Source organism: Oryctolagus cuniculus, chromosome 3 (genome assembly GCF_051225735.1).
Source record: "Oryctolagus cuniculus isolate XC-2025 breed Fujian yellow rabbit chromosome 3, ASM5122573v1, whole genome shotgun sequence".
NCBI classification, from domain to species: domain Eukaryota; kingdom Metazoa; phylum Chordata; class Mammalia; order Lagomorpha; family Leporidae; genus Oryctolagus; species Oryctolagus cuniculus.
Genome location: NC_142869.1, coordinates 36187430 through 36206765, shown reverse-complemented (window position 1 = coordinate 36206765; position 19336 = coordinate 36187430). Strand labels below are relative to the sequence as shown.

The following is a 19336-nucleotide window of genomic DNA, read 5'->3' as shown; positions in this document are numbered from 1 at the left end:
CATTTGGATAAAACTGAGATCTAGGGGGACCCCTGTACTCCAGGAAATTCTCCAAGTCTCCACTTAGTTATCCAGATCTTCAAAATGAACACGAATCTTCAGTTTCAAATTGAGTACATTTTCCATCCATGGATTGGCTTGTTTTGTTCAGTTTTACTTTGAGTGTTTGAGGTTGTCTTTTCGACGTAACAGCTAAACCCACGGCTTCCTTTCTCGTAAAACCAAAACAAAAAGGCTTTCTATTCAGGTACCTTCTGTGTGTGCACATGTGTAGTACCTATCTGGGATCAAAGCCGACTATATAAAGTCCTTGGTTCTGTGTGGGTTCAAACACATTTCAAAGCTTCAGGATCCTGAAAGGTTTCGCTCTGCTTCCTGAAGACCCAATACGGCGCCCATAAAGCCATGGCTCGCCTTGGATTCCAGAGGCAGGGGACTCAGCTGGATCTGGCTTCCAGGACTTGGTCCTGCGCTGCCCTGTTTTCTCTTCTCTTCCTCCCGGTCTTCTCTAAAGGTGAGTGAGACTCTTGGAGCATGAAGGTGGAGGAGGTGTTTCTCCCACCTGGGTTTCATTTCTTTCAGCAGTCAAGGACAGTGATTTAGAGGATGCCAGAAATTAAAGGTAAGACTCCAGTCTCCTAGCTTGGGTGACTGTCTTCCAAGGCAAGCAGGGAGCAGCTGGCAGCAGTAAATGCGTGGAGACCTAGCTCACTGCACAGTGCTAGGTATTTAGCAGCAGTATAATGAATATGTGTGAGTTGGATTGGGAGACACAGGCAATTTCAGACACTTTAATAAAACTGGAAGCAAACACTGTAAAGGTAAGAGATTTAAAAGGGAAAAGACATCTGCAGTCCTGAATAATAATTTTGATCCTGATATCAAGATTTTACTTTTAAAAACATTGATTTACAGAAATCATAGAAAGAGTTCCTTTCCTATACAGTTCAAGGTTTTAACATCCTCTAATTCATTTTATAAATGAATAAGCCAGCTTGCTTAAAATTTAAGGAAATCATGCTATAAACACCTTTTAAAGCTAATTCAAGGTTCTGAAGGACCCTTAATCAGTTCTAAAAGCAAGTTAGCCAATTATTTTTAAAATGAAGTAGCTTGAAATTGCAAAACAAAAAGGAAAGAAGCTATTAGTCTTGCTGGCACAAAGTACTTAATTGCTGCCTGGCCATGTGGATTTCAGATGTAGATGCCCAGTTTTCAAAGGAAATAAGACTCTTTAGAGTTCTTACCTGATTTGTGACTGACCCAGTTTAAAATACTAAGCATTCCCACTGAATCGCCACCTTATCGCTCTCTAGACCTTCTGGATTAGGGAACCATGTGGTTTTTATGAAGTAAATAGATGCTCAAAAGATATTTGATGATACAAATTTTACTGGAGAAGTAACATTCTCATACAACTTATTCTACATGTTTTAAACATGCAAAGATTAAATACCTGTAGAAGTATTCAGATTTCCTTTTTAGCCAATTTATTTCAACTGTTAACTAGGAATCTCCCACAGTGGATTCCTGGAAAATCGAGTGTGACTAATCTAGTGTGGCACATGCAGGCTGACCGAGAGGATAGGAAATTTGGGTTTCCTTAGAGTCTATACAAGAAGATTATTTATTAGAGAGAGGTTGGGGAGGGGGTGGACAGAGATCCTATCAACTGGTTCACTTCCCAAACGCCTTTAATAGCTGGATCTTGGCCAGGGCCAGGAACTCAATTCAAGCCTCCTTTGTGGGTGAAAGGAATCCAATTACTTGAGCCTCCATTGCTGCCTCATAGGGCCTGTGTTAGCAGGAAGGTGGAATCAAGAGCTGGAGCTGAGTATTATACCCAGAAACTGATGTGAATGTGGGCATCTTAACTGATGTCTTAACTATTAGGTTGAATGTCCATCTCCAATAAAGATTATATCCTGCCCATCTGACATGAAGCCACTGATCAGGCAGGGTATAACTACAGCTCCCCAGAGTTTATGAGCCAGAGGCAGAAGATGGGGAAGGTAAGACTAGCTCACAGAAGCTTTAATACGGGGCAGAAGCTGATTTAGTTACGCAACGGAGTCATCACAGTGCAAAGGATGCTCAGAGGGCTCCTCTGACAGTAGAAACGAGGGTTGGCAAAGGAGACTGCTGTCTACCCTGCCAGAGCTGCTGGAATAATCATGGCAATGGCAGATGCTGCCTGGTGTAAGTGCGTGGTAGAAAGGACTAATGTCCTTTGTTTAGGATGATATATAGGCAGGAAAAGGAGCCCTTTAAACTCAGACTGGAGGGATGCCTTGGGATTGAATATGGAGGGCACTGGATATTATTTATTTCATTTGTCTTTCTAATCAATGCTAGTGAAGTGTCAAAGAGTTTTAACAGATGAATAAATCATTTAATTCATGTTTTGGGTGTGACTTGGAAGGCTGACCAGAGAGGGGCCAGGTTAGTTACAGGAAGATCATTTAAAGTGAAGCCATAGTTTTGTAGATGATGTAAACTCTTTGTATGGAGAACAGGTCTCCTTATCCTGTGGAAGTCAAAAGGAAAAGAAAGAACAAAGGAGGATAAGAGTGTTCATGAGAAGGAGACAAGGAGGGCGGAAGAGGCGGTGGTGGCGGTGCAAGGGGAAGCCCACAGAAGTTAACAGCAGGGTTGCCTCAACCTAGAGAGGAAACGACCTGGTGCCCTCAGCTCTGTGGCTTCCCTCATCTAACAGTATCTCCCACTGGAGAGGGCCTAGCTGGCACAGTGAGCCTCGGCTCAGCTGCTCTTTGGTGACAGAGGTACAGGGCCAGCAGAGGTTGCTGAGGTGTGCTTAGAGAAAAGGCAAGATTCTGTACCCAACTTCTAGAATTTCCTCCATTACTCACTGTAGTTCTTGAATATAGTTCCTGTAGTTCTATCATAGTCTTAGAATATCAGGGTTGGGGCCGGCGCCGCGGCTCACTAGGCTAATCCTCCGCCTTGTGGCGCTGGCACACCGGGTTCTAGTCCCGGTCGGGGCGCCGGATTCTGTCCCAGTTGCCCCTCTTCCAGGCCAGCTCTCTGCTGTGGCCAGGGAGTGCAGTGGAGGACGGCCCAAGTGCTTGGGCCCTGCACCCCATGGGAGACCAGGAGAAGCACCTGGCTCCTGCCATCAGATCAGTGCGGTGCGCCGGCCGCAGCGGCCATTGGAGGGTGAACCAACGGCAAAAGGAAGACCTTTCTCTCTCTCTCACTGTCCACTCTGGCTGTCAAAAACAAAACAAAACAAAACAAAACAAAACAGAATATCAGGTTGGAAAGCCCTTTGATAATCAGCTGATCTAATCTCTCACTGTATGTGAGAAAAATAAAGGCCACAGGGGAGCACGGTTTGCCCAAAATCATATATTTGATCAAAGAACCAGAACAAGGCCTCTGTTTGTCACATCAGCGTTCTTCCTGCCATAACCAGTAATCTTCAAGAAACTAATTCCCAGGGCCAGCGTTGTGGCACAGCAGGTTAAGCCTCTGCCTGTAACAGTGGCATCTAATACGGGAGTGCCAGTTCAAATGCTAGCTACTTCACTTCTGATCTAGCGCCCTGCTGATGCACCTGGGAAAGCAGCAGAAGATAGCCCCAATACTTGGGATCCTACCATCCACATGAGAGACACAGATGAAATTCCAGGCTCTTGGCTTTGGCCTGGCCCAGCCCCAGATGTTGCAGCCATTGGAGAGTAAACCAGTGGATGGAAGATCTGTCTCTCTCTCTCTCTCTGATACTCTGCCTTTCAAATAAACACCAATAAATATTTTTAAGGAAACTATTTACCAACAGGGAAACATATTTATGGACAGCAGCTGAAAAACACTGAGATGGAGGGGAAGCTGGGATGGGTGGAGAGGTGAAGGGGTAAAAGAGGATGATAGGTTTGCTGAAGGGAGGGGGAGGGCTTTAAGGAGAATCTGGAGAGTGCTCATCAAAGGTAAACCTTCCCCAGTTGAAGGTTTTGCTTGTGTCTGGCCACAAATGAGCACAAGTTCACTGAGTTCCCTTTGGCTTTTTCATGTTAGCACTGCATGTGTCCCAGCCTGCAGTGGTTCTGGCCAGCAGCCGAGGTGTCGCCAGCTTTGTGTGTGAGTATGCATCTTCTCACAAAGCCACCGAGGTCCGGGTGACAGTGCTGCGGCAGGCCAACAGCCAGATGACTGAAGTATGCGCCATGACGTACACCGTGGAGAATGAGTTGACCTTCATTGATGATTCTACCTGCACTGGCATCTCCCATGGAAACAAAGTGAACCTGACCATCCAAGGGCTGAGTGCCATGGACACGGGGCTCTACATCTGCAAGGTGGAGCTCATGTATCCACCACCGTACTATGTGGGCATGGGCAATGGAACCCAGATTTATGTCATTGGTGAGCAAAGCCATTTCTCTTAATTGATACATTTTGCATTTTTTTTTGCATGAAAACAGTTTTGTTCCTTAGTTTGACATGGTGTAATTTTAAGACTATGGAAATTTTCTATAACTTCTTTACCATCTAGTAGTCTTGCTTATCATGGATGGCAACCTAAACAGCATTGTGACTATAAGATAAAGTGAGTTCTCCTGGCAGGTTTGGGAACTCACCTGGAGTGTTAGTCTGCATGAAGTTTGGCCTCGTTCCTTCCATATGACACTCCTATGGAAGTAGTCTCAGCCAGACTTATCTTTGGGCTACCAATATAATTTAGGGGAAGAGTCAATTACCAACTGATGGGGCATGAAGGCCCTAGGATTTAATGAAGGTTTACAGGGAGGCTCTGCTTTGTCTTTTGTGCAGATCCAGAACCATGTCCAGATTCTGACTTCCTCCTCTGGATCCTTGCAGCCATTAGTTCGGGGTTGTTTTTTTACAGCTTCCTCATCACAGCTGTTTCTTTGAGCAAAATGGTGAGTGTGTTGCTGACAATGCTCCATGTTTATTGGGAATGCCTTTAGTAGCATCAGTTGACCAAACGATGGTTTTCAGCTTAGTTTTCTTGAGACAAAGCAATAAATGAAGAGGAGGAAGGACAGTAGTAAAGAACACACTAGACCCCTAGGTATTGACTTTTGAGGTTTCAGGATGACTAATACTTTAGTTGAATGTGTTTGGCATTGAATGTTTGTGTGCTCCTGAACAGGGTTTCAGTTTGAGTAAGCATTTGAACAACATGGGGCAGCTGTCTTGTTCTTTGTCTGCATGATGACTGAACTTAAGTTAATAACCCTTGAAATACTGGGATAGGCTGGGCAAAATACTGTTAGAGAGGTCCACCTGGATAGATTTGGTTCTCTTAAATGTCCCGCTACTTCACCTAGAAACCATTGCTTTTGCGCTCTGGCTTCCCTATCTAAGCTGTCACCGCCCGCATGACACCTGTTCCTTTTATGCAATCTTCTTGATGAGGGTATCTTGCCTTCCCCTCCTGCTCATTAAATGAAAGACCTAGATTTTATTTACTTCCATTTTTGGTGGTGGAAAAGGCAGAGGTATGGAATCAGGGTGCCTGTTAGAATTTCTTTCTGACAGTCTCTCTCAGTCAACCCTGGCTAAGGCTGGCTTTGCCACTGTAAACTCACCCCACCCCCATTTCCTCCCTGGCCTTCTCCTCCTCCTCTATACCTCTCTGTCTCTCTCACATGCATAAAGACACGTTCTCTAGTATGAGCCTCCTCTTAGTCTGACAATGATGTTATATTGCTGTAGGTTCTTCCTACTTTGTTACCTAAACAGAGGCTAGTAGACTAGACTTCAATTTACTGAGGTGATAAATACTTGGAACTACTGTAGACAGAGAAAAAGTGGTAAAGAAAATATGAAGGGTGCTGATGAGAAATACAGCTCTCAAACAAAATAGCAAATGTTTATTATACCATCAACCTTGGTCCCTCACAGACAAGATCCAGTCAAGTATCACAGGCATTCTAAATGAGTGTTCTTTGGGAAGTTTTCTCCAATTCTCTTTCATCTATCTTCTAGTCAGGGAAAATGACAGCTATTTTACATCAAAATCATGGAGCAATTTATCTAAAATGCAGTTAATAGCTGAATCAAGAAAGCATCCTGGGGTTTATAATTGTTTGCTATGAACATTCATTTTCAAAGGGGGACCGCAACAATATTTGTTGGGCCCTATTCTACTTAGGCTTCTGTACTCTTCCATAATAATGACTGTTTCTTCTTGTCTTTGACAGCTAAAGAAAAGAAGCCCTCTCACAACAGGGGTCTATGTGAAAATGCCCCCAACAGAGCCCGAGTGTGAAAAGCAATTCCAGCCTTATTTTATTCCTATTAATTGAGAGGCGATTTATGAAGAAGAAAGACCATGTTCCAATTTCCAAGAGCTGAGGCAATTGTAACTTTTTGGCAATCCAGCTATTTTTATTTGTTTGTGTATTTTGGGGCAATTCATCCCTCTTTAATATAAAGATGGATGCAGAATCCAAATTAAGCATGCTAAAATTTAAAGCAAAGGAGCAGGAAAGCAGAGTTCAGTCATGTCTGATCTAGTTTTATTAAAACATCACTTGGGAGCAAAATGAGGATGCAGCATTACAATGTAAGTTCAAGTCAATAAGTTAAGGAATGGCACAGTTCAAAGAAAAAGCAGAAGGGAGTGAGGGAGAAGACTATGTTGTCCACACCTTGTTTTTGACGTGTGAGACATTTACAGCTGAAATGATCTTTTCGAGTTAAATTTTGTCATGTTATTTTTCTTAACAAAAATATAAATACATGAAGACTTTAAAAATACTCACATGGCTGTTTTGGCCTGTGATTGCAAAGGTTGTATTGTACCAATATGTTTTTTTTTTTTTAATCTGATAGTATTGTGCATGGGGGTCACATGTGCTTTTGCGTATTTGCTGATCGTCTGAATACAAACACTATATGGCAGTGTCTTCCCATTGCGGATTCTAGGAAAGTTTTGTGGAGGCGCTCAGGACACTAATACATGAGGTAGAATACAAGGTCACTTGCTAACTTGTTCGTAAACTGGAGGAGGTCACTGGAATACTCAACTGTACTGAAACATAATTTAAATTGACACAGCTTTGGGCTGTTATGCCAGCTCCTTCCAGTGGTTTGCAAGGAAGCCCATACTGGTATTATCTGTTCAACAGAACACTGTGGTCAAGACGATGGCTCAATCCAAGAGACTTGTAAGTGGAACCAAATAGGAAGCTCCAGTTCCATGGGCTCGATTCCTTACACACACATGGTTAGTGTCATGGACGGAAGAAAGCAGCAGGTGGCAGAATGTGTGCATGGTTTCTGAAAACTAACACTGTTGGTGTTTTTTAACTCAATATTTTCCGTGAAAATGCAACAACGTGTATAATATTTTTAATTAAATAAAAATCGGTGGTGGTCATATATCAGATATATCTTTATGATCCTTGTGTTTGAGTTTGTTTTTGATTGATTTACTCAGTAGTTGGTAGAGTCTCCAATATCAGAAATACTGGAGACAAACAGGAAAAACACAAAATAATGCTTCATGAATCAGCTATACCCCAGCCCGTTACCTACATGCCATTCTTGGAAAGAAGACATCCTCCTTCCTTCTAATTTCTTCACAACTGTTAGAGACATAATGTGAGTTCACATAGATGTGGCAGTCCCTTATAATCACGTGGCAAGCTGTTTAGCACCTCCTCTTTCTTACAGCTTTCTCAGCTCAATAGGCACAGCTACTAGGGTTGCCATGGCAACCCTGAGGTTGTCAGCTGCACCCCTAGCAGCCATTGTGGTCTGCCTTTGTGGCAAATGGAGGTTTTCCTTGCGGTTTCCAAATGGACTGTGTCGCAAATGTGGGGAAAACACACCTGTGGTCCTAGGTTGCTATCAGCTGATAAACCTGGGCTTGGCCCACTGAGCTTCTTGATTTTTGGTTTACCAATTGATAACTTCAGCCTGCTTGGTTTCCACTTAAGGTTTTATATTCTTGCACTCAACATCCTGTTATTATCTTGGGTAGTGATTCTCAGTGTGGTCATGGACCACCTGTAACTGAATCCACTAGGTAATTTATTAAAAACAATGATTCAAGGGCTTAACCCCAGGTACACTGATACAAAATATTTGGATGGTAAGGCTATGAATTTATACTTTCAAGAGGCTTCCTAGTGTTCATGTATCCATCAAGTTTAGAGAATTGATGCTTGGACAACTCACTCTCTCTCAATCTCTCTTTTCCTTGCTCTGCTCTTTATCTTTCTTTGTTTCTCCAGCAGGTCCAACAAGCAAATGAGACAGCAAAATCTAATCATTCCATAAATGAGTAGGTCTTTCTAAATAAGATAATGGTTATTACTTAGAATGAGCTCCTACTATGTGGAAGACAATGCTGCTTGCTCTGTTGGCCTTTCTTGGCAGCTGGGAAGAAATGCACAATTTGGTAGCCCCTGTGTAGAATGCGATCCCATTTCCATTCCTGCAAATGTCTTCAGAGAGGTCAATGGAGAAGGTCTCAGGGCCCTCAGAGGTTCCTTTCAGACACCATTAGATAATAGACCAGTTTACATAATCTTAGTGTCTCCTGCATTTCCTGAGATTCTGCCATTTACTATTCATTGAGTATTGTCCTCTTCACTCAGTCTCAGTCTTGCAAAAAATAAAATAGGAAGCTCAGAGAAGTTTCCCCTATGGCAGAAGAATTAGGGAAGAAAGATTGTGATCTGAGGTTCTGTTGACAAGGGCAAAAGAAAATATGAGGGTAGACGCCAAATGAAAGCTTAGTCCTCATTTTGCTTGTGGGCATATATCGTTTGACTGCAGTACTCAGAGAATGCATTGCACCAAATCAGAGGACAACTGTTGCATGGTGTTCTAACCATCATCATAGTCACCTGTGAGATCAGAGTCGTGGGGAAGCACAAAGGCTCCATATCTCTCAATGAGGGCTCAGCTTACCATGGAAGGGGAGCCTGTGCACTGTCACCCTCCTGCCCAGAACCACCTGTCCTTGGGATGACATGTCCCAGGCACCACATGTCTCAGGCACGAGTGTTTGTTAGGGGAACAGAATGAGCTACTGGAGTTGGGGAGCTAGGACATCCCAGACCAGGGTAAGGATAACTGTTTTCTTTGCAGAACCTATCTGTATTCCCTTAGGCAGCTTCAGCCTAATCTCTTCCCTATTCGGTCAGCAGAACTGTGTGTACATGTATCTACATTTGGGTTTAAGCCTTTAAAACTCTGGAATGTGTGGCCGGTACCGTGGCTCACTAGGCTAATCCTCCGCCTGCAGAGCCAGCACTCTGGGTTCTAGTCCTGGTTGGGGTGCTGGTTCTGTCCCGGTTGCTCCTCTTCCAGGCCAGCTCTCTGCTGTGGCCCGGGAAGGCAGTGGAGGATGGCCCAAGTGCTTGGGCCCTGCACCCGCAAGGGAGACCAGGAGAAGTACCTGGCTCCTGGCTTCGGATCGGCCCAGTGTGCCGGCCTTGGCAACCATTTAGGGAGTGAACCAATGGAAGGAAGACCTTTCTCTCTGTCTCTCTCTCACACTGTCTAACTTTGCCTGTCAAAAAAAAAAAAAAAAAAAAAGACTCTGGAATGTGAACTACAGGGGACTATGCTGCCCCACACATTTCTCTTTTATCTTTAAATACTTCCAGTATGTTTTTTAAAATTTTCAATTTCATTCTCTCTCTTTTGAACTGTGGGTTGCTGCTAAAATCAACTATCTTTTTATACCCAGTCTGGGACTTCTTCCATATCCACTGGTGATACACACTTAATTAACTTAGTTGAGCTGAACTTGCAAATGTTGATGTCACTGTCTAGTTCCCTGGAACAAAGCCAATGAAGAAGTTCAACAATTTATAAATTTGAGTTATTGTTTGGCAGGTCTCAAAGCAGAAGAGAAAAAGGGTTGCTCTGAAAGTTATTCTGATTGCCTCACTTCTCTTTTGTGCCTGATTAAAGCCATGACTCAGGTTCCTGTGAGGCCTTGTTTTATTTCACATGTGTCTATCTCATGTCTCAGGTCAAATTTCTCTCCAGTTCAGAAAAATGACACACCCTCTTGATGAAAAAGGAGCAAAGGCTCCTCTTTTCTTTTTTTATGTTTCCTTGATTCTAGACTGGGATAGGGATTAGTAGATAGTTTTTGCAAGGTTCAGTTCAAAGAAACACCACAAAAACAAACAAATAAAAATCCAGTACACCCTGTATTTAACTCTGACAACCCTATCAGCAGGACAGTTTATACATCTAATGCGGTATGCATAAGGACTGTGCTGGCGGTCCTCCTCAGAAGTTTCTGGGCAAGAAGACATGAAGACTGTGACCACTGTTCCGATCTAACACAAAGTCTTGTTCCTATTCCTGGGAACATCTGCACTGATTTGTAGCACTGAGGGCTAATGGGTCCTGAGGAGGAGGCAATTATTTGTCTTGTAAGCAACTTTCCTAGAAGTTGTTCAACCTACTCTAGTGTTTATGGCGTGGAGCTGGACATTCAGACCCTTCTTGGAAATATTTGCTTTCAAGAGTGTACTTTATCATGGATGTTTTTATATTTATTGTGCATAAAAATAATCTGGAACATTTAGAAAGTGCTTCAGACCCAGAGCTTCTCGTTTATAGAACCTGAAGCTGAGCCTGGGGACCCCATTCTTCAGTGGGTCTTTGGAGTGTACTTTTAGCAGCTCAGGTTTCACTCAGGATCCAATCACCCTAGACAATTTGGATTAGAGAAAGGATCTTGGAAATTATCTTCACTTTTTAGAAAAACAATCAGGATCAGAGACATCAAGAAACTTGTCTAAGTTCACAGAGCTGCGGAGGATTTGAACTGGCCTGAGAAGTCACATGTTCCGATTTCAGCCCAGGGCTCTGCAGTGGGTGATGCTCTGAACCTTTCGGTTGCTTCCAGAGGGTCACTGCCACCCCTTCACATCCCCCCTAGAGAACCAGTCACTCCCACCACCACCCCAGGGCTCCTGTTAAGCTTGTGGTGTGATCATCACCACCACTGCCAGCCTGATACTGGTTCCATCTTTTCTCTCTCTTAACCTTCCAGGGCTTCCTGCAAGAGTCTTAGATGACCTTAGCAATGTCCTTGGCCTGGCCTTAGCAATCCTACAGGAAAACACTCCTGGGAACACAGAACAGACCATGACAGTCAGCAGTCTGTCAGCAAAGCCTGCAGAACCCTGGGAAAGTTTCTCAGTTCTGCTGGAAGTCATGTAGCAACCATGGAGATGATACATGCTCTTTTTATCATACACAATCATGTCACCATAGCAACCCATGGTGTTTCAAAAACATGATATTAGTAACACAAAGTGCTATTATCTACTGGAACAAAAAGAAGAGACTCTCTCTTGGGGAATTGCAAGCTATATCTCAGGAGGCAAGTTCAAATTTTAGAAAGCAACACAAATGAATTCTCATGAGCAGTACTTTTGTGAAGGACTCTGTCTTTTCTTTTTTGCTGTACCCTGACAACATTTTAGTGTATGCTGCAGTCACTCCTCTGTTAGCTTATTTCCCTCAACTTATTGAAAATGAGTTCTGCTTTCCTTCTTTGCAGCTAGCTAGAAACTCGAGTGCAGTTCTGAGTCTCCTGCAAGCATCTTTTTTGCCCTTAGCAGTTCAAAGTTTTCTTCAAGCACAGCCAAACATTAAGGAAAGGAAGCTTGGGTTTGTGAATTAAGACTATGATTCTCTTGTATTCTTTTCCTTATTCTGAATGAAGAGGGAAAGGACATCAGTTAACGAAGCCCCAAATACTACATACATGGATGTGAAGTAGCTAAAGCAGTTTCACAGTGCTCCCGCAAAAAGGGGTTGTGCCATCAGCTCCACCTTACAGATGAGAAAACTGAGGTTAAGAGAGGTTTTCTTACTTGCCAAAGTCACAAAACTGCCAAATGGCAGGGTGTGTGTGTGTGGGCAGAGAAAGTGGAGAAAAGAGAGAGAGAGAGAGAGAGTGAGAGTGAGAGAGAAATATCTTCCATCCACTGGTTCACTGCCCAAATGCCCACAACTGGAGCTGAGCCAGATTGGAGCCAGGAGTTGGGAACTAAGAGTTCAGGTCTCCCATGTGAGTGTAGGCCCTCAATTACTTGAGCCATTACTACTTCTTCCAGTAGTAGCTTTCATGATTCACATTAGCAGAAAATTGGAATCAGGAGCTGGAGCCAGGAGTTGAACTCAGGCACTCATATATAGGGTATGCACATCTTAACTGCTAATCTGAATGTCTGCTTTCAAGAATGTGTTTAGAGTAAATTCTTTTTTTTTGCTTGTTTAGATTTATTTATTTATTTGAAAGGCAGAGTTACAGAGAGGCAGAGAGAGAGAGAGAGAGAGAGAGAGAGAGAGAGAGAGAGAGAGAGTCTTCCATCTGCTGGTTCACTCCCCAGACGGCTGCAATGGCTGGAGCTGTGACAATCTGATGGCATGAGCTAAGGACTTCTTCCGGGTCGCCCACGTGGCTGCAGGAGCCCAAGGACTTGGGCCATTTTCTACTGCTTTCCCAGGCCATAGCAGAGATCTGGATCAGAAGTGGAGCAGCCAGTACTCAGACCAGTACCCATATGGGCTGCTGGCACTGCCGATGGGGGCTTTAACCTGCTGCACCACAGTGCTGGCACCTAGAGTAAATTCTTGTAATGAATTTATATATATATGAATATAATAATTTATATTCATGAGCATGAGTGAAAGCTGGTTATGGGGGAGCAGAGTCAGGAGTATCACCAAGGAACTGCTGAGTGCTTTAAGCCTATGCAAATCGGAGTGGATAATATAAATTATTATATTCATATATATATTTACATTTATTTTATATTTAGATTATCATTAATATACTATAATATTATAGTATAAAAATATAAAAAGTATATAGTATAAAATTATTGTACTATTATATTATTATCAATATAACATATACATATTATTTATATTACATTATTTATTTCCTATATTTATATATTTATAAATATAACATACATAAATTCATGTATATAAATTATATATATAAATTCATATATATATATATATATAAAAGAGAGAGCGAGATCCCACCTGTGCACATTAGCAGGAAATCAGAATTGGGAGAGGAGCTGGGACTTGGACCGAGGTACTCCAATATGGGATTTGAGCATTCCCATCAACATCCTAACTGCTATGCCAAATGTTTGCCTCAGCTGGGACACTTAATAATGGACCATTGGTTCCAGTCTACAGTTTCACCAGTATCTACTTTCCTGTGCACTGGCATTGAAGTCAAACATCATATTGCTGGCTGGCATGATTTTCTGGCCCTCACACTGATGCTTGTCTCAGAGATGGGGGAAAAGAGAAATAATGAATACAGCCAGTGAGGTGCTAACACTCTCATGTAACCTATAGCATGCTCTCTGCATGTGGGGGTGATTTCCCCATTCAAACCAGGCTGGAGGTAATAAAAAGTAATGGCCAATGGGCATTACACTGCATGTCTACCCATGAACTGGGAGTGGTGCTAGTTTGTAAAAGGATGATAATGAGCCTGGAGCAGGGGATGAGGGTGTGGAGGGTAAAGAGGAGATAGGGACTTTGAGTTGAAGTTGTGAGATGTTGAGAAATGGTAGTCTCCTTGAGGGAAAAACACAGAGAACAGCAGAAGACAGAGTTCTACAGATTCCACAAAATGGCGAAGTAAGTGGGCTAGTATTCAGTGAATAAAATTAGAGCAGGACTCATGGCACAGGCCATGTATAAACTTGAGAGAGGCTCAGTCAGAACCAAGGATCATTCAGCTGAGACTATGTTGGAGATAGCTATGTAGAAGTAAATTCTACCAGAAGTTGGAGTGTGAGAATATCTGGGGTAAAAACAAAAGACATTTTCTGTTGGGAATGAGCGTTAACAGGAAATGGTTTCATTCTGGCTCCCTTATGGGTCCATGGTGGCAACTGTTCCATTGGGGATCTGTCATGGCATGGTCCCACTCTGGTTCTGTGGTGGCCATGGCTTTACCCTTCATCCTTAGATGCCTCGACTCTTCTGGTTCCATTTTGGATCCATGTAACCAGGGCTGCACTCTGGATCTGTGGTATTGGTAGCAGGTGTGTTGTGTGGGTGTGGATGGGCAGTGAGCATGAGTGAAAGCTGGTTATGGGGGAGCAGAGTCAGGAGTATCACCAAGGAACTGCTGAGTGCTTTAAGCCTATGCAAATCGGAGTGGCAGACTGTACTTGAGCCAGTTAGAGGGTTTATAGTGTTTGAATTTTTGTGACTGGCAGAGATGATTCCAGGACGGCACGATACCTGTGTTCAATGTGTTAAGGGCTAAAGATGGATTAGATTTGCTTTGTGGACTTCCTGGAGTGCTCAGCTCTAATGATCCACAACAGCACATGATGGAATGGGGTGGTAGTGATATTGTTAACATTATTTTCTTCCTACATTTGGCGTGGATTCAGGGCCAAGGAGACTGCATGGGATTGTCCTAGATTCCAGATTGGCTCAGGGCAAGTCTGCTAGATTCTCATCAACATCATAACATGAGCTAGTGGGGAAGGGAAGGAATCAGGGAACAAGGTAGTGCAGGGGACTGGGACATGGACCTGGTTGAAGGACTGGTTCCCTCCAGGAAGGCACTTATGATAGGTTCATGTTCCATTCAAGTAGGTATCACTGTTACAGAGGTCTAACTGGGCAGGCTGGTACCACAGGAAATACTCAAAGCCAGAAGACTACTGACCTTTTGGTGGGTCAGTTGATTCACATTAGGATTCCTGCCACCATTTGGAGGTACAGAGAATAGGATCCTGTGGTTAGGTGGAGGCTAGGCAGTGTGTCAGCGAGAATTAGAAATCTGGGCAAGTTAACTGAGACCAATATTCAGTTGAACTCGTAAGCTGGGGAGGACTATATTCTCCTGGACACCTTGCCTGGGTACACTACCGTATCCTTGAATTCTTTTTCAACAAAGTTCTCTAAAGGAACCATGGGCAGTTATCACAGCTGGCACTCAAGATGTCATTGACAACCTTAGGGATTTTAACTACTTTCAACCTTTTCTAAGACCCACCTCCAATGTCCCCTCCTTTGTCATGCCTTCCTAAACTCTCACGTGTGCTTACTCTCACTGCATTTTGTCTTTACTCTTTTGGCTCTGACCACTCTGCAGTTTCAGTGTTTGTTTATGGACTTAACCTCTTCTTTAGATTAAGTTCACTGTGGCTAATGAAAGAGTCCTTTCCATGGAAGTGTTTGTCTATCCTAATCTTTTTTTTTTTTTTTTTTTTTTTTGACAGGCAGAGTTAGACAGTGAGAGAGAGAGAGAGAGAGAGGTCTTCCTTCTATTGGTTCACCCCCCAAATGGCCGCTACAGCCGGCGCACTACGCGGATCTGAAGCCAGGAGCCAGGTGCTTCCTCCTGTTCTCCCTTGCAGGTACAGGGCCCAAGCACTTGGGCCATCCTCCACTGCCTTCTCAGGCCACAGCAGAGAGTGGGACTGGAAGAGGAGCAACCGGGACAGAACCCAGCACCCCAAATGGGACTAGAACCTGGGGTGCTGGTGCCGAAGGCAGAGGATTAGCCTAGTGAGCCGCAGTGCCAGCCAGTCTATCCTAATCTTTGGACAAGATGATATTATTTAGACTTTTGTCAAATAACTTGCCTAAGGTCTCTTCATTACAAGCTGTAAAGATGAGTTTGCATACATGTCAGTCTGATTTCAAACCCTGGGTTCTTTTCCTTAAATCCTGTACTCTGCTGTGTGCCTTTCAGTGTGTTGGCATAGACTTAGGTTAAGAAGACAGTGAGGTTGCATTTGTGAGTTTGGACAGACATAAAAGAAACTTCATTGCTCCTCTGGGAGTGGAGCTGCTCTCTTCCAATCTCAGACATTTCCATCTTCACTGGTGCATTATATACACTGGGATCAAACTAGTCTCGATGAATCTGCAGCTGCAGCTGAACTATTTCAGTCTAACTTGGCTGCCTAATCTGTAAACTCTTTCAAATCAAACATCTTTTAGCCTAGTGAAACTGAGAAAATTATTTTATAATTACCCTCTCTGGAAAAAAAATAGTCAATGGAAATTTTTAATAAAAAAGAATGTGGTAGAAACAGATTTTAAGTCAGAATTGGAAAACATGCAACAAAATCTTTATCCACTGGCCTCTACAGTATTCTGTGGCCATATGTGGAAATTTGTAGGTATTAAATTAGACATGGGCTGTTTTTTTTTCTGTTTGTAGAACATAACAGAAACGTAATTGAAAACCACACAGCAACATCATAATACCAAAGGGGATGCTTATTCTCCTCAAGGTTGAAATATATACAAATTGTCCTTGAACGAAAAGATCACTGTTAATATTTTTACTAAATATTGTGCACTTCTCAGAGAAAGATAGTTAAGAGAGTAAATGCAATCATCTATTCAAGTCTAAATTATATTCAACAGTGGCATAATGGGGAACAACATAATACATGAAGTTAATCTTACTTTTCCTATTTTTAATGGCTTGAATGTTTTCCTGTGTACAGAGTTACAAGTCTCTGTCTAGTTCCTTAAAAATGACTCGTCACTGGCCTTCTTACAGAATACAGAAAATGAGTGTAGGAGAGTTTCATCACTTGACAAAAGCACAGATACTTTTTCCTGAGCTGAGAGCACTGTGAAGTCCCACATCCATAACGGGCAACCCTTCCTGTGAGAACCCTTCTGTGGAGCTCTGAAAAGAGAACTGTCAAGGGCAAGGAGGCTTGTTTGGTGAACCAGGAGTCCTAAGCTTTGCTCTTTGCTCTGTCTAGCAAGTTTTCAGTTACCTGCAGCCATTTCTGGGTTAGGCTCTTTTCAATAGTCACTTCCATGGTTTAAGTAGGACATAGTTCCTGAACTCAAGCAGACACTTAAAGTTTAAACCCCAGGGTCTTATGGTACTAGTGCAGAGAGAGTGAAAAATGGGCCTCATAGACGATCCTTAGTTCACTGAGACACACCCTTAGAGGGTAGCTCTCATGAGTTGAGTTGGGTCGAACTCTTTGCTTTCTGGCTTGCCATGTGACTATTCCTCTGTCATTGTCATCTTCTGGTCTCACCAGACAGGCAAACCAATGGGGCCTGACCAGGTTTGGAGGGTCTACCTCCAAATAAACAAACCTCCTTCCTTTATAAGTAGCTTGTCTTAGGTATTTTGTTGTTGTAATGAAGAGCTAACAAATATAGTCACATTGATTGCTGCAGCCCAAGAGGAATTCCCTGCCCCTGAGCTCGTTCTCATGCTCTTACAATGAGACAACTTGTGACTGCCTAACTCTCATAAGTAAGTTTTCCTGCATTCACGTTACTATCTTCCCAACACATAATGAGCTCATTTTACTTTATGGAGACAGTGTGGAGTAAAGGTTAAAGCGTGGCCTCCGCAGCACAGGATAAGGGCTGTCCTGTATAATACTCTATGCCTTGGTTTCTTCATCTGTAAAATGACATTGCAGATTAAAAGAATTAGTGTATATAAAGGGCTTAGGATGGGCCCAACATTAAATATATAGTAATAAATGTAATAAGTTGTCCCTCAACACCCTTGGGGAATTGGTTCCAAAATCTGTGGATGCTCAAGCCCCTTATATAAAAGTATTTGCCTCTAACCTATGCACATCCTCCCACATTCTTTAAACCACTTTTGATTACTTATAACAACTAATACAATGAAAATGCTATATGAATAGTTGTTATAGGGGTGAGCTTTTGGATCATCACTTTGGATGCCTGCATCCCAAATCAGAATGGCCAGGTTGAGTACTGGTTACTCCCCTTCTGATCCAGCTTCCTGTTAATGTGTATTCTGGAAAGTAGCAAATGATGGCTCAAGTACTTGTGTTCCTGCCTCCCTTGGAGACCTGGATGGAGTTCCAGGTTCCTGGCTTCAGCCTAGCCCAGTCCTGGCTGGTGGGTATTTGGAGAGGGAATCAGCAGATGGAAGATCTGTCTTCTTAAGTCTCTGTCCCTCTGCCTCTTTGTATCTCTCTGCCTTTCAAATAACATTTTAAAAAAAGTTGCTATTCTATATTGTTTAGGGAATAATGACAAGAAAAAATCTGTATGTGTTCAGTATGGACACAACTTTTTTGGGAATATTTTTAGTCCAAAATTGTCAACTCTATACATATGTGGAACCCAAGGATATAGGGAACTGACTACATTACTGTAATATACTTTTATCATTTCTTCATGACTCCACAGAGTACAGATACTCCTTGGCTAATGATAGATTATGACCTGATAAACCCATTGTAAGCTGATTCTATCATGCGTAGATGAAGCATTCAATACACTTACCCTATCGAGCATCATTCTTAGTAACATAGTACATTGCAGAGGAGTGGCTGTTTCCCTTCCTGATTGCATGACTCAGAGCTGTGCTCACTGCTGCTGCCCAGAATCATGAGACAGCATTTTATCACATATCTTTGGTTCAAGAAATGACAAGAAGTCAATATTTCTACTGAATGTGTATTGTTTTTGCACTATTGTGTAGTTGGAAAAATCATCATTGTAAGTCAAATACCATTGTCTATACTTTATACACATTGCCTGGCCTAGGGAAATTCTTTTTTCCTGCTTTTTTTTCCACCTTTCCTTCATTTTTCCTTTAGTATTTGTTATTCCAAATTAAAAAAATGGAGATGTATGGTAAGGCTGGACATTGGAATTCACTACCTCTGTTGGTTATTCTCCCTTTGCCCCTGTAAATCTGTTTTCCAGTCTCTCCCTGCTCTCCTCTGTGCCGGGGGAAGCTGACTTGAATGGATGCAATCATCTGCCTGCCGTGCTATCTGGCAGTTGATCCATGGAAGGTGCCATGGAAGTGGAAGAGTGGGAAGACAGAGTGGTGGGTTACTTCTACTCATTTCTACTTTGACACAGTGTCCAGGGCACTAGTTCCATCTTTCTTCACTATAGCTCTTGTTGGGAGACTCTTCCTCTTCTGCTTTCATTAGGCTCTAATAACACTTTTTCCGTTTCTTGCAGAGCCCTAGGGAAAGTAAGGAATGTCTGCTGTTGCTGGCCACTGGGAGTCTCAATATGCACTATTTTCCTTTAATCCTGTTTACCTCTTTGTAAGTGATTTCTTTATTTAAATTTCCATGGTCAGATCATCTGAATGAGTTCTGTTTTGTGTTGATATCTGAACTGATACATCACATATCCTTGGGTATGTCATTGTGTACTTCTGGATCTACGTTTTTCTCCATAGTATAAGGTTGTTGGACAGACTTGCTAGCTCCAAGGTTCCGTCTAGATCTGAGAACCAAGAGAGTTATCACTAGAATTTTGAGTGACCTTGATAAGCTGCAGAGGCTTTCAGACATAAACAAGCCAA

At 42.7% G+C, this 19336-nt stretch overlaps 1 protein-coding gene across 2 annotated transcripts; it reads left to right on the top strand.

Annotated features, from left to right (window-relative positions):
- The first annotated feature begins 261 nt into the window (after positions 1-261).
- On the top strand, positions 262-6401 carry CTLA4 (cytotoxic T-lymphocyte associated protein 4). 2 transcript variants are annotated; one of them, NM_001082685.2, is given in 4 exon segments: positions 358-514; positions 4039-4386; positions 4795-4904; positions 6192-6299. In NM_001082685.2, coding segments are annotated over 4 exon segments (672 nt in total). In that variant the 5' UTR covers positions 358-405; the 3' UTR covers positions 6297-6299.
- Positions 6402-19336: the final 12935 nt, after the last annotated feature.

What these genes read in the sequence shown, in the direction of transcription:
- CTLA4 (XM_008258924.5), top strand. Translation starts at nt 406, where the DNA reads ATGGCTCGCCTTGGATTCCAGAGGCAGGGGACTCAGCTGGATCTGGCT. An exon ending in CCTCCCGGTCTTCTCTAAAG is followed by an intron (nt 515 to 4,038) that starts GTGAGTGAGACT and finishes TTTTCATGTTAG; the next exon opens with CACTGCATGTGTCCCAGCCT. An exon ending in AACCCAGATTTATGTCATTG is followed by an intron (nt 4,387 to 6,191) that starts GTGAGCAAAGCC and finishes TGTCTTTGACAG; the next exon opens with CTAAAGAAAAGAAGCCCTCT.